The 13,815-nt window shown below is 35.7% G+C and overlaps 2 protein-coding genes across 2 annotated transcripts in view; both read left to right on the forward strand.

The window, feature by feature from the left end:
* Positions 1–13,815, forward strand: part of LOC134656601 (protein unc-13 homolog B-like) — a 326,977-nt gene that overhangs the window by 271,371 nt on the left and 41,791 nt on the right. Inside the window, exons 18-21 of the mRNA XM_063512157.1 lie at positions 10,142–10,179; positions 10,491–10,581; positions 12,587–12,661; positions 13,015–13,234. Of these exons, the coding sequence (XP_063368227.1) occupies positions 10,142–10,179; positions 10,491–10,581; positions 12,587–12,661; positions 13,015–13,234 (424 nt within the window). The remainder of the gene's footprint in view (positions 1–10,141; positions 10,180–10,490; positions 10,582–12,586; positions 12,662–13,014; positions 13,235–13,815) is intronic.
* On the forward strand, positions 2,810–8,633 carry LOC134656421 (uncharacterized). Its single transcript, XM_063511946.1, has one exon. The coding sequence runs from the start codon at positions 3,175–3,177 to the stop codon at positions 7,768–7,770; it is 4,596 nt and encodes a 1,531-aa protein (XP_063368016.1). The 5' UTR covers positions 2,810–3,174; the 3' UTR covers positions 7,771–8,633.

Genomic DNA, 13,815 nt, shown 5'->3' on the forward strand with positions numbered 1-13,815 from the left:
CGCTGAAATAAGAACTACGTTTTTTTCTTCTTTTAGTCTAATTTTATTCATTCTTATTAATCTCTTACAAAGCTTTTACCTTTATACTTGCCATCGTTATAACTTCATTATACTTACCTTATTTTTAAAAAACCAACAATGCAACAACTGTTTAATCGAACGCCATGTTGCCGCAACTAATGTAATTAATTTGCGGTCGTCGTTCCGAGCTAGCACTTTCTGTGCAGTCAACAATCGACATGTACGAGTAATATATGTAAACACGTTTCACCGTATTACAACAGCGTAAGGTGCAAATTTGTTTAATATTTTTTACATCAACCGTACTATTTTTAATTGAAAAGATGTAATCAACACATATATGTCCAATAAAAAACCGCGTTTTAGTTAGTAGCAAGGTGCGGAAAAAGTAGGTTCAAGATTAATGAATTGCTAATGAATGGAAAGCTTTAATGCTATTAAATAATTTCGAATATGTTAGTAATGTTTATTTTCCTGTTTTTAAAATAGTAAATATGTAAAGATATTAGTTAGGACGAGTAATATGGACTCAGTGCTTAACACAGACGCTGTGCGGTAAGTTAGTGCACAATAAGGTTGAAGTTTGGGTGTGTGCGACTGATTTGTGCTAATTAGTTATGCTCTTTGAGTAAAAATGGTTCGATTATACTAGACAGTCGCAGACTAAGCCATCTTGTAATAGACGCGCACAACCGACGATGCTCGTTAATCCGTTTTTATAATCTCTTTATAAGTTCATCATCCAATTAACAAGCTACAATATGCTTGGGATACATAATGCGACAAACGAAAGAAACCATTGCGAAGCGGAACTCGCCATTCCTATAAAATTGGGCACTCTGCATTATGTCCACAAAATACCCCACACTAACACAAACTTCCAAAGAGGCTTCCACCACAGACATGTAATTTACACACACACACACGCGCGTTTGCCTTCTTCAAGTCTTTGAATTAGTATATAAACAAATAAAACTCCCGTTCACGCTAAGATTAATCATGATAGTATACCGTGATCCAACATCCCGTGAACAGTAACATCTGGGGGAACATTTGAACGGTTGCCAACAGCTGCATACTGTTCCCTGCCTGTTTTCGGTAATAATCTCCAGTCCATTTCGGGCGCCGCAATCCAATGTGGCTCAAATGTTCGGAACAAACGTTGGGCACACATTGCGTTGAGACTTAAGTTGGAGATTGGGCGTGATTGGCGGAAGCGGCTTTTGGCAATTGATTTCGTAGTAGTTTGACTACTTGAGCGAAATTTTGGGATATTCTGCAGACGTTAGTGAGCTTTACGGTCTTAGGCAAGAATGTAAAAGATAATGCTATGTTTTTTGAAAAGGCTTTACAAAATTATCTTGATTGTTCTCTTACTTAAATGTATTTTTACCTACGGTACGAGTATTCTTTAATCAGTATTAAACAGCTCTAAGACAAGATCCTTAAAAAATCATAACTTTACTTTACTGTCTGACGGTAATTTCACATTATTAATTATAATCCTGGTTTACATTCATTATTTCAAAGTCTCCAGTTAAAAACCTTATTCAACAAGATGTTTTAAAGTATTCTCTACGGAATTTACTACAAATCCAATTAGTGTTGAGCAAAAGTTTTGGTCGGTTTTGGCGACCCTCCAACCATTTCAATCGTTGATTGCCATTCCAAGGCACTACGTTCTCTGTCAGACCATTGGCACTAATTCGGAGGTGTCGTGAGAGGCAAGACAATTACCCTCTGATTAATTTTCCCCAAGCTGCAAATTATGACGTGCAAAGTGCACAGTGTGCTGCAAAGTGTTTTTCATGCAGACGTTTCAATAGCAAATTATGTTCTTTTTCTGATTTAACTGTAAATTCTTAACGGTATGGCACTAAAGTTGAACCAAAGTTTTGGCAACAAATAACAAGCGATTATATCAAATAACACAGATTTTTCTGTACTGTATAATAGTATTCTGGCGACGCATAAAACACCACAAAAGCTTACACATGTAAGCAATCATTTTATATACTCGTATAGTTTTATTCGATGATAACTATTATTCAACTTGTTATTCTGTAACTTTATTAAATTGTTGAATGTACTTTTTCCATTACGTTTTAGGTCGCCTATTCGGATAACTGTTCTATACTGTTATAGTTCCGGTGCCTAAGGTTAGGTGTAACACGAATGGGTGTTTCATAAAAATATTCCTTTATGCGGTGTCAAAGGAATTCCACGTTGGGAAGCCAGTCACGTTTCAGCCGCCTATAGCCGTCCTTCATTTATTTACTTCGTGCCAAAGAACGTGCAGTTTTGGCACGCCCTTTCACCCTATTATTACATAACAAATATTCATAAATCGAAAGTTTTTGTGTATCGTGAATCATCGAATTGTTCGTTATATTTTTACAATGAATGACCAAAAGTGACAATAATAAATTCGATGATTTGAAGCTTTGTTCAATAGCGCCGTCAGTCAATCGTGTTAAAAGTTGTTTGAGTACATTATTTTTATTACGCGATCGCAGGAACTTTGTTTACCATCTTGATCCTAATTTAATATTTAATTGTAAAGCGAAGCGGTGGTGAAGCTCGGCGCATCATTTCCTGACACTAATTGATCCCATTTCCCTCCCGCGCCGAGTAACGCCCTCCACCTCTGAGTCCATCGCTCACGTGGGTTCCAATAAGAACCGCTTAGCTGCCTCGCCAAGGAGCACGTCAACATTTCTTAAATATATCCGAGACTTAACGTGCCTTTAATCTTCCCAAGGATAATAAGGAAGGAAGGTTTACGTGTTCCATAGAGGTGATCCCCGTCCTTTTCCATAACCTTATAACATTCATGAGACTGGTCTGGATATAAGTAACTTATATCCAGATCAGTACAACTTTTATCTTTTACAGAAAAGTGATTTAAGTGTATTTAAAATCATATGTATTTTTTGAGCGAAATTACCGATTTGATTCCGTCGAAGTTTAAAGTTTACATAAAGTGTTGAAACGAACATAGTATAATAAAATGATAAAGTGCATCAAATGAACAATGATAATGTGAAAAAAAAAGTGATCATGACATTTGACAGAACTCTAAATGACGCGAACGTTTCATATGAAAAGTGTGAAAAACAAATCGATATGGGATGACTCAAAGTGTAAAATGTTATGTGCAACCCATTTTCCGACCCGGAGATGATGCGCGAATTTCACGACAATGCTGGGGCAGGCGCGGGCGGCGCGATGGAGGAAAACGAGGGCGACGAGAATGGGGCTGCCGAGGTCGATATGGACGACTGCGGTTCCCTCGCGCTGCCGCCCGACCTGCCCCCTTACTCCGGCGACTACATCATCAGTGACTACATGGAGCGCCTCGGCACCCGCCTTAATATTCTCGAAACGGAGCTCAAGTACGCCTGGCGAGCTCTCGACCTCCTCAGTCAGGAGTACGTCAGAATGTGGGAACGTCTCGAGAGGCTGGAGGCCCTGCTCGCGGACCAACAGGGTGTTATATCAACATTACTCGACTTCTACACGTGCCGTGGTGTTACCGCCAGAGATCCTATGACCCGGCTAGAAGTAATAAGAGAAATTTTAGGCAATGGAACGGTAGAAGATGGTATTGAAGAAGGTTTAGATATAGGACGAAGCTCTGTCTTGATGGATCCACAAGAGGAAATAATGGAGTCTGATGAAGCTTTTTACAAAAGCTTAAACCAAGCTTATCGAGACGATCTGGTTTGCGAAGAGACTTCTCGTCCCACTTCACAATTAGATATGATTTGGGAAGCGCCAGAAGAACACGAGATGGAAATTATGGCTGCTGGTTCAAGACAAGTGTACAGTGCAACAGATTACAAAGATTACTGTGGATTACAGGGCGGGCCTGTTATTAGCGAAAGAGATTTGGTACATTTATCGACGTTAAGTACAATAGATCAAATCGCCGTAGAAAAATTACATGAATTAGATAGGCTGACAACACAATTACACAAAGATTCGAGAGAGTTAAAAGACTTGAAAACTAGAATTCTTAGCCCAGAAACAATGACATCTAAACACAATATTGATATTGAAGCCAAAGCACTTGTTGAAGACGGCAACATAATAAATGAACAACTTAAAAATGTTTACTCTGGTGAAGAAAACTGGGGTATCAACGATGTTATGAAAAGTTTTGACGATTTTTTATTGTCTATGCCTAAAGAGTCTATCAGTAGAGAAAAATCTCCATCTCGATTATCTCTTACCGAAAAATCTGTAACGGATCGAGCTATTGATTACTTACCTTCAACGGTATCTCCTCGACGAAATTATGTTCCTGAAAGAACAACAACAGAACCGTATACTACTGTAACTGGACGGTTAGCATACAGTTCGGCAGTAGCAAATGCGGAAATAAATGCAGCTAAGGCTTCCAAATCTCCCAGCGCACTTTCTAGAGAAAGGTTTGAATATAGTCCATCTTATCAAATGACAGACCCTTCAATGTATTATTCCAGTAAAGGATTATCTCAACCAATTAACGATATTTATAAAACAGCTGGCTTAGATCAGCAATCTCCTATGTCAGTCCATGAAATGTATAAAAGATCTTCTGAGAGTAGATATGAAGTAAATTATGAAGAAAGTAGGTTACGAGAGCCCCCTAGTCCACCGCCACCAGCTCCTCCAAATGGAGCTAATTTATTCGCCACTATTGGAAATAACAATGAATCAATGGCTGCTAGTCAGTCAATGCTTTCAGCCGGTAATTTACCATCAGACAATTTACGACTAAGTCCTAGGTCTCCCAAATCACCAAAAACGTCCCCAAAACACGTGAAACGAGATACTACGAATATAGTGGCCGCTAAATCTGACTCGGGTTTATCATCTATGAGTGGATGGTCCAGCTTGGAGAAAAGCCCAGGCTCGCCAAAAACAGGAAAGGTCGTGCATTCTAGTCATGACTCGCACAAAGTAAGAATGGCATCACCTCAGTTGGTTCAAAGAATAGCATATGACATTGATTCCAAACCCTATTTAGAAACACTTGCAGACTCATATGCCCAAGAGGGTAAAAATGTAAAAAGTGACTATAACTTACGAAAAACGGATAAGATTAGCAAAGAGCTCTCATCAAGAGATTTAAATAAATTACAAGGGAAATTAGAAAGTGATTTTATGAAATCTAGTATTCCGCATTCGATCGGGGCATCAAGTTCTCAATTAAACATGAGTGAATATTTTTATGGAAATGAAGCTCCTTCAATATATTCAGTTGCCGGTAATAGGCAACCAGTATTCACAACGGTTTATAGCACTCCAAGAGGCATGCTTTCTGAGGACCGAAATAATTTTTCCGAATTATTAGATAGAAATGAAATTGTAGAATCCAATGCACCAGTTGCAGACTCATATCCGCCTGAACCTAGTTATCATGCCCAAACCGTTGTTATGTCAGGTGCAAATGTAAATAAGAGAACATTGACAAGAGCAAACACAATGGGCCCTAATGATCCCCAATTTCATCAAAATGGATATAAAGCGTCTCATCGTGGTGCGTATCCACCTGGCAACCTTACTGATGCCTTGTCATATTATCCAACATCCAGTAGGTATGATTCACCAAAACGTACATCATTAGAAGATCAGCTTTCATGGCAAGGTGGAAGTAGATCACCAACTAGTTCAATGGATACATCTAGTTTAAAGTCCCACTCCCTAAATATTTCTGAGAGAAAACAGTTTCAAAATCAGCTACAGCAAGAATATTTTAAGCAGCAACAATATGATCAAAGAAACGGAAATCTCAATTGTTACGACGAAGAAGAGTATAATCATCAAATGATACCAGAACCCTCAAAAACAAGAAAAGAACAATACGTAGACTCAGGTGGTATGTTAGTCTCAGAGTCAGGATATTTGTCTATATCACGAAGTAAACCCCAAGATAAAATACCTAAAAAGCCAAAGAGAACATCTTCCTTAAAATCTGCTATGTCCAGCGTAAGCCATTGGCTGCCAGATTTGCACTTACCCAAAAAACATAGATCTCATTCTTTACCTTCTGGTGTAGATACCGTAGAACAACCTCAACAAGAAAAGAGTTTAAAAGAACGAATATTGTCTGCTCAAAGAAGAAAGAAAAAATATCATTTAGTAGCTTCCATGTCAGGCTTATTACAAAAGGCTAGAAGAAAGCAACAAGCAAGTCATCAATCGTTATCAGACCCAGAAACGTCAGAAACTGAGTGGTCTGGAGGAAGATCTAGTGCGCAATCCGAAGATAGTGACAGTGTGTTTTCTGATTCTACTCATGAGACTAATATGTTTGCTAAAGTACCTCCAAAACCAAAACAAAGAAAATGTAACAACCAAGATATAGTGCAACAACAACAAATGATCCAAGAGTTACACCAGCAAGGACGAGATTTTCCTGAAGATATTTCAGAACATGACATGGATGAAATTGATAAAATTTCAGTAAATAATACAATTCCAAGAGATAAGAGCGATGATATTGACTTTCACTTCGCACGAATTAGCCAGATGAATAAAGATAATATATCAGAATTAGAAAAATTGGATATAGATACGGACATTTCAAACATAGACCTTTTTGAAGATGACATAAAAGAAGAAGATGACCAATCACCTGGATCTCTTTTTGCGACGATCGGTGATGTGAAAAAGGCATCTGCTACCTCAGACGAAGGTCTAAATGATAGTAATAAATCCTATAGTGGAAGTTCGCAAGAATTTGCAGTATCAAGGGCTTTAGGAAAATATAGGTTAAGAAAGTCTACATCGATATCTGATGAACAAATGGATGATGAACTGTCTCCACCGAGAACCGAAGCCGAACATCAGGAAGAAGAAATGCCAAGTCAAAAAGATAAAAAAGTCCGCAAAACTAGCACACCCGAAATCATTAACACTACAGCACCCGAAGAAACATCTATATACCCAGAAAGAAGTCCATCAATTCAAAGTGCCCGTACCATTCATAGTAAATTTCCGACGAGGCATCAGCAAAGTTTAGATATCCCAAATAAGCACGATGATGATGACAGTAAAAGCACTCATTCCTGGAGAAGTGGCTCGCGAGTATCATCGAGACGACAAAGCACGGAAGATAGCATCGATTCTGAGGATGAATGGTATTGTTATGAATTAAGGAAACTAGAAGAAATGGAACACCAGTCACATAGTGAAATGGAAAGACAAACAACACTGCCAGAAGAACCTGAATATGAAGATGAGGAAGACCCAGCTAAAGACAAGGAAATATTAAAAGAAAAAATGTCGTTTGTATTAAGAGAATTAAAACTTAAAACAGCTAACGTAAAAACGAAATATGACAAAACACCAGAAAAAGAAACCTGGAAAGATATCACAACATTCCCTGCAACTTCTGATTCAAAGGACTACGAAAGCCCTATCAGAGACGACGAAGATGATAAATCTTATGCCGATGATTCTGGATCGGGTGAAACTTCGGGTCCAGATAGTCCTGTTCAAAGTGGGGATGAACTGGACGAAGATTACGATATGCCGCAGTTTCACGAAGATACCGCGGCAGTTCGAGAACCACAACAACAGCAAGATGCACCTGTTGGGAGTAAATGGAAGTTGTTGAAGGCGCTGAAGGACCGAAAAGCTGAGGACAAGGCGTCTGACACTCCAGTGGCAACAACTCCATCCACGGAGAAAGACAAAGTCAGTGCAGGTGTAAGTTATCTTATGCAGAAATTTCATGAAATTAGAGTTAAAAGTTAGATGCTCGCATATGTTTACAGCAACACTAATGTTAAATAATATTTCGTTTAGCATAAAAGTTAAATTAATATTTAGACTGATGAACTGCAAAATATTATGCTCGCTTTACAATGTCAATATAAATTATAATGATATATGATCAAATAGGTACTCTTGCGCATAAGGCATAGGCTGTAGGAAATATTTTACAATGACGTAATACTCTGTCCATTTCAACAACTTCCATTACAACGTTAGCTTATTGTTGTTTCAGAGAAAGTAGCTGTTAGATGTATACTGAGATTAGGGTGTTTATATTTTACGAACGATTCGACAAGGATAACGTACGCGTAAAACGGTATTGTGTCACCTAAGTTTAAAGTTAAATATGAAATAGTCAATATACTCGTAAAATCTGAAAAAATGAAGACATAAACTAGGGTTGGTAACTGGGTTGTGATGACTTTACCTAATTTCAACCAGTTGTTTTGCTCCAGTAACAATAGCAATCCTACGACAGCAACTTTGAAAATATTTACTTATATTATATAGAGTGCGTGTAATAGCAACTTTATAATATTTATTATACATTATTTATAAAAGTATTAATGCTCTTTCTATATAATTGAGGCAATAACTTAGTAAATAAGGACTTTCTACATGTACGTTAACAGTATTTTATACGAAGCTTGAGAAATTAATCCCTATAACAATAAAACTATACAATTTTTAACTAAAGCGATCTTGCTTAATATTGTGTTATATTAATAACTACATAACTCAAACAACTAATAAGTAATTACTCAGTATTTTAACGTAGGCAGGTTTGTTGCTTTATCAGTAATCATCAATGAAGCTTTTAATATATTAAAGGTGTGCTTTCACCGTGTACGTGTCGTGTCGTACAAGCTTAGCTGGCATTTTATTGTACAAATCTCATATATTATATCATATCATCTCATATCACAAAAGATAAACGTATTTACCTTACCTACAAAGCACCTTCTAAATAAAAAGTTTATTCCATAAATGAAATAGTATGAAATGCAGAATAAAAAAAACTTAATACAAATTCTCGTAATGCGAAAATCACCTATAAAATCAATAAAAAGTTGGATTTAGCGTTGTATAAAAAAAAATGATTTGATATTGAGAGCTTGCTCGCATCAATATGACCAATTATTGCTCGCATAGGTTTGACCAATGAAAGTATTAAGATTTGTTAAGTTTGTTTTAAATTGTAATAATATACATGTCAAATGTGTGTATCGTGTCAGATGAGAACAATATTGCGATATTTTTCAGTGTTCATGTAAATGTATGTATGTATGTATGTATGTATGTATGGCACTTTATTGCACATAAACAGGTAAATCCTTATGAAACTATCAACACACACATTAGATACATTTTATATGATTGATTAACGGAAAACCAGAAGAGATAAGTGTATCTATGTCTAACTATGAGAATATGAACTATGCTATGGAACTATGAGAATAAAAACATGTTCAAGTAAATCATTGTTTCATCGCCTTATACAAGGTGTTGAAAGTACGGTGTTTGTTAAATTTGTCGCCATTTTCTAGTTTCTACTTTCATTAGGACGAGACTATGTGTGTGGAATGCACTGCGAGTAATATCCAATCGGTGACAGGTTAAAATCAACTTTTTAATCTAAAATGTCGCCCTTTCATCAGGTATAAAGATAAATAATTATCTATATTTCAAAGCTTATGTTCGATTATTGAAAATCTATATCTCCTAAAGCCATTAATTATTATCGCGTCTCATTCGACAACTCATACATAATCATCATGAAATATATCAAAAATTACTTATGTCATAGAAATCACGTCGCTTAGATTATCGTATATTTACACAACGTAAAGAGGTTAGCTGGCACTTTATGTACTAACGTATTTAGCGGATGACATTAGATGTTGGATTATGTAGGCAAAAATTAAAATACATAGCGGTTTTAATTAGATTTATTTACTTAATATACAAGATATATTCATTTAACTACTTGGTCTGATGGGACAGTGTAATCTTATTAACATAAATTCGTACCTGGCAATTATTAATGTCATTTAATCAGAATCTCAAAAATATTCAGTTAATGTTAACTAATCATAGTAATCATGCTAAAATATGAATTCTCCTTGTTAACGTTTTGATCAATTTCGTACATAAAATATCAATAGAAACAAAACTTAGTTAATACAACTTGCGACTAAAGAAACATACATTGATCATCATCAAAACAGAAATTGATCGAAATTTATATTTATACAATGTTATTGTTAAGCTTGTTTTGTTAAAAATAAAATGTTATTTTTTATTTTTATTTATTTTTCTTTTAATTAATTGTTTTTTTTTTTGTTTTTAGAATGGTTCCGGAGGATTCAATGAAGGAAAAGGAAATGGGTATGTTGTATAATTAATTCAATAACACACAGCTTTCCGAAATAAAACCAATAATAAAATAGAATAATGAAATAGTAGTGTGTCTACTTGAAATAACACGAATAAAAATATTTTCATATAAAGTAATTTAATTTGTTCTTAGAGTACACATAGCTTTGTGAAAGAAGGTCACAGATATTTATTTGTGATAAAATAATTACAGCAAATTGAATAGCGTTCGTCATCAGAAGGCTGCCTGGAGTTCTTTTACTTTATACTTAAGCTTCTGAAGGATTCATATTTATATAATATATACTTGTTTTTGTCATTAGCCACCCGGGAGATAACCCCTTCTACAGTAACATTGACAGTATGCCTGACTTTCAACCACCACGTAAATACATCCCGCTCGTCTCTGAACTTGTAAGTATGGCTCTATCCGTATCATCAACTAATACATTATTTCTCAATATAATCAATAGTACGCTGTTTCTCTCTCTGGCCGGTTTCAATACACTATCTTAGGAGTAAATATTAAACTACAAGTTTCTTCAGTCACTTATCTCGTCGATGTTCCAAATAATTACTATAATAGTCGCTGTCAAAAAAAAATTTTTGTGTGCAACAAATGTTTTATTGATATTGAAATTGATGACTGAACAAATTTGATTGAGAAAGTGAAAATATCAGAATACATCGTTGACAAAATCTAATGGGGATAGAAAAGGATCATGAAGAACATCAATAAATAGGTCCTTATTTGGGAAGGTAGATATTTGAAACTGGTCGTAAATGTTTACAGGGTGTCTATTCCCAAAATTCGCAGCTCGCCAAAACGAAACCGAAATTGAGGAACGACCGTTTGAAGTGGTCTCCCTTCGATCGTTAATGTATGAAAGTGGTGATTCTTTGAGCGGCTGAATTTGCGTTCGGATTTCGTAATTTAATGTTGCGGAATTTGGAATAAGCGCCCCGCTCGCATCAACGTTTGCTTCCTCAGGCTTAGTAATATTAGGCGCGTAATAAATGTTTTCTTCTAAACGGAATATTTCCATTAATGTGTGTTTTGGACAATTTATGGAGCGATATGGTTGCACGGGAAGCGTGTATACCTTAAACGCTCTTTTTATGACTATGCAAATTGGCACACCGTTATGGAGAAATGTTGGCAAAACGGTTCAGCAATTCCGGTTCAAAGACTAAATCGTGTCGATTTTGAAAGCTCTTCCATTTATTGTCCAAATTAAATGGATATATAAACTGAAACTATCAGAGGGCCTATTTGGATTCCTTTTTCTCTTTATTGGTGTCTCTGTGTTACCTGTAACTATGTGTCTCCCTTGTAACTTTCACTAATACCTTTACCTATTCTTAGATGGCCTACCAAGTCCAAATTATCCAACTAACGTCACATAAATAGGGGTCACCGGAGAACTTAGCCGTAGCGAAACCAGTTACCAGAGAATGATTCTGTTCCTAATTAAAATTAATGATGTAATTGCATTTTACCCCTTACCACGGACCCGCAGGTTCTCAAGGTATTTCTCTCCCAATAACACTTTCTAATTCTATGCATGCAACACTTTTATCGTCAGTAAAAAGATAAAATCGTGGCAACTAATAATCTTATAAAGTAACGCTTTTTAACTTTTTACTAATGTGACGATATCTATCTAGTTTGCTTGCATCTGAACGGATTATTGAACTTCTGCATGATCCTGGCTGTTTTGCATATTAAATGGACTCAATATTTTTTTCTATTTTAACCAACTTTTGAATTACTTTAGTTACTCGAACGCGAACGCGGGAAGGTAAAGTATGTTGACACACGATGTCAATTCTATGACATAGTGCTATATCAATTAATTAAATTTATTTATAATATTTTATTTCAGAATGGAATGCACGTGCTTCCGTGCTTGAATGTTTTATTGCGAGGCTTTGATAAACTCAAAAATTTTCAAATTTTCATTTCAAATTTTTTGTCGAAAAATCATTTGATTTCATGCGCAAATTTTCTGTTCTTCACACACCAAAATAAGTTTAAAAACATGCACAAAAATGATATGCAGCATTTACTTATTATAATTTCCTTTCTATTTGTATTTTACAAAATACCTATTTAATAAGGCTTACATAACAAAGTAACATTATTCAGTCATTAATTTGTAGTATAAACTCATGATTTATTATTTACATTAAAAGGCTTAAGAAACAGCTTTAATAAAGCATGTTAATGTAGATTAAATTAAAACCGCCATTCAATTAGAATAAAAGATTAAAGTATTAAAGAATACTATTTGCGTAGGTAGGTACATATTATATTCATTTCATATAAATAGACACTTGAGAAAAAGCTTACATAATGTATTTGATTGCGACTCGCAAAATATTTTTATCATGATTTTAAAGTTTTTATATTTTTTAGACTATGGCTGCCACAAAAAGGAATGCAGGTTTGACATCAGCTGTGCACCGGGCCACGTTGAACGATGAAGAATTGGTAAGTTTTTTATATAAGTAACAAATACATTATTTTTAATAATGACTCGTATTTATTTAGCGCAAACATACATAAGTATATCAAACACCTAATTGTCTAAAAATACGAGAATAGAGAAAAACTAAATAAAATGTACAAACTTAGTTGTAAATGCTCAAATGTCGTTCCTACTATTATACTCTTACCACGCTAACTGTGCACACCCTATAAGCTATGGAGCTTAGCTACGTGACGTAGCACGAACACTTTGAGTGGTCAGACTCTAGCCAATGTATTTTAACTCAGAACTGTATCATCTGTAGCTCAAATTAGTACAAAGTATACAAACATACTGACATAAACCAAAATTTCAGAAAATGCACGTTTACAAGAAAACATTGCAAGCGCTCATATATCCCATCTCATCAACAACGCCCCACAACTTTCTGCTATGGACCGCCACTTCCCCCACGTACTGCTATGAATGCGAAGGCCTTCTGTGGGGTATTGCGAGGCAGGGCGTCCGTTGTACCGAGTGCGGTGTCAAGTGTCACGAGAAATGCAAGGATTTGCTCAATGCCGATTGCCTGCAGAGTAAGTTGCGCTTCACGATAGAGGGAGATTTAAAGTTTGGTGATATTTTGAGACGTCTCTTCATGGGCGATGTTATAATTGTACATTTTTTTCGATATATCTATACAAACACTTGCCTATAATATACAAAGCATACCTACGAGCCGAAAAAAAAATGTTAAGTACCTACTATTGCTACAAAGTCTCGCCAAACAGGGACCCTAATGAAAATAATTAATAATCACATTCAATTAATAACCAAATGCCATACATCATAAAATTAAGTAAGGTACTAATTGAAAATAAACTAAAAAAAGGTATTAATTATTTTTCGTAATTAAAATCTCAAGGGCAATGTGGACATGAAAGTCGTCACTTCGTTAAAATAAGTGATGTCATGTTTGGAGACTGCAAAGCACAGTTCGCTTCTTATTAAACTGGAGTGGAGGCAAGCGGCACTTGACGGGTCACTCATCGCCACAAGATCTCACCGCCGAGGCACCCGGGTGTATCGATATACAAGTTTATCGTATGCCAATATTGTTTCGTGTCTATATTATGTTAAGTCACCTTCGCTTCGGTAAAGTTATACTTTTCATTAA

Source organism: Cydia amplana, chromosome 18 (genome assembly GCF_948474715.1).
Source record: "Cydia amplana chromosome 18, ilCydAmpl1.1, whole genome shotgun sequence".
NCBI classification, from domain to species: Eukaryota; Metazoa; Arthropoda; class Insecta; order Lepidoptera; family Tortricidae; genus Cydia; species Cydia amplana.

Coding starts and splice junctions, on each gene's coding strand:
- LOC134656421 (XM_063511946.1), top strand. CDS start 3,175: ATGTGCAACCCATTTTCCGACCCGGAGATGATGCGCGAATTTCACGAC.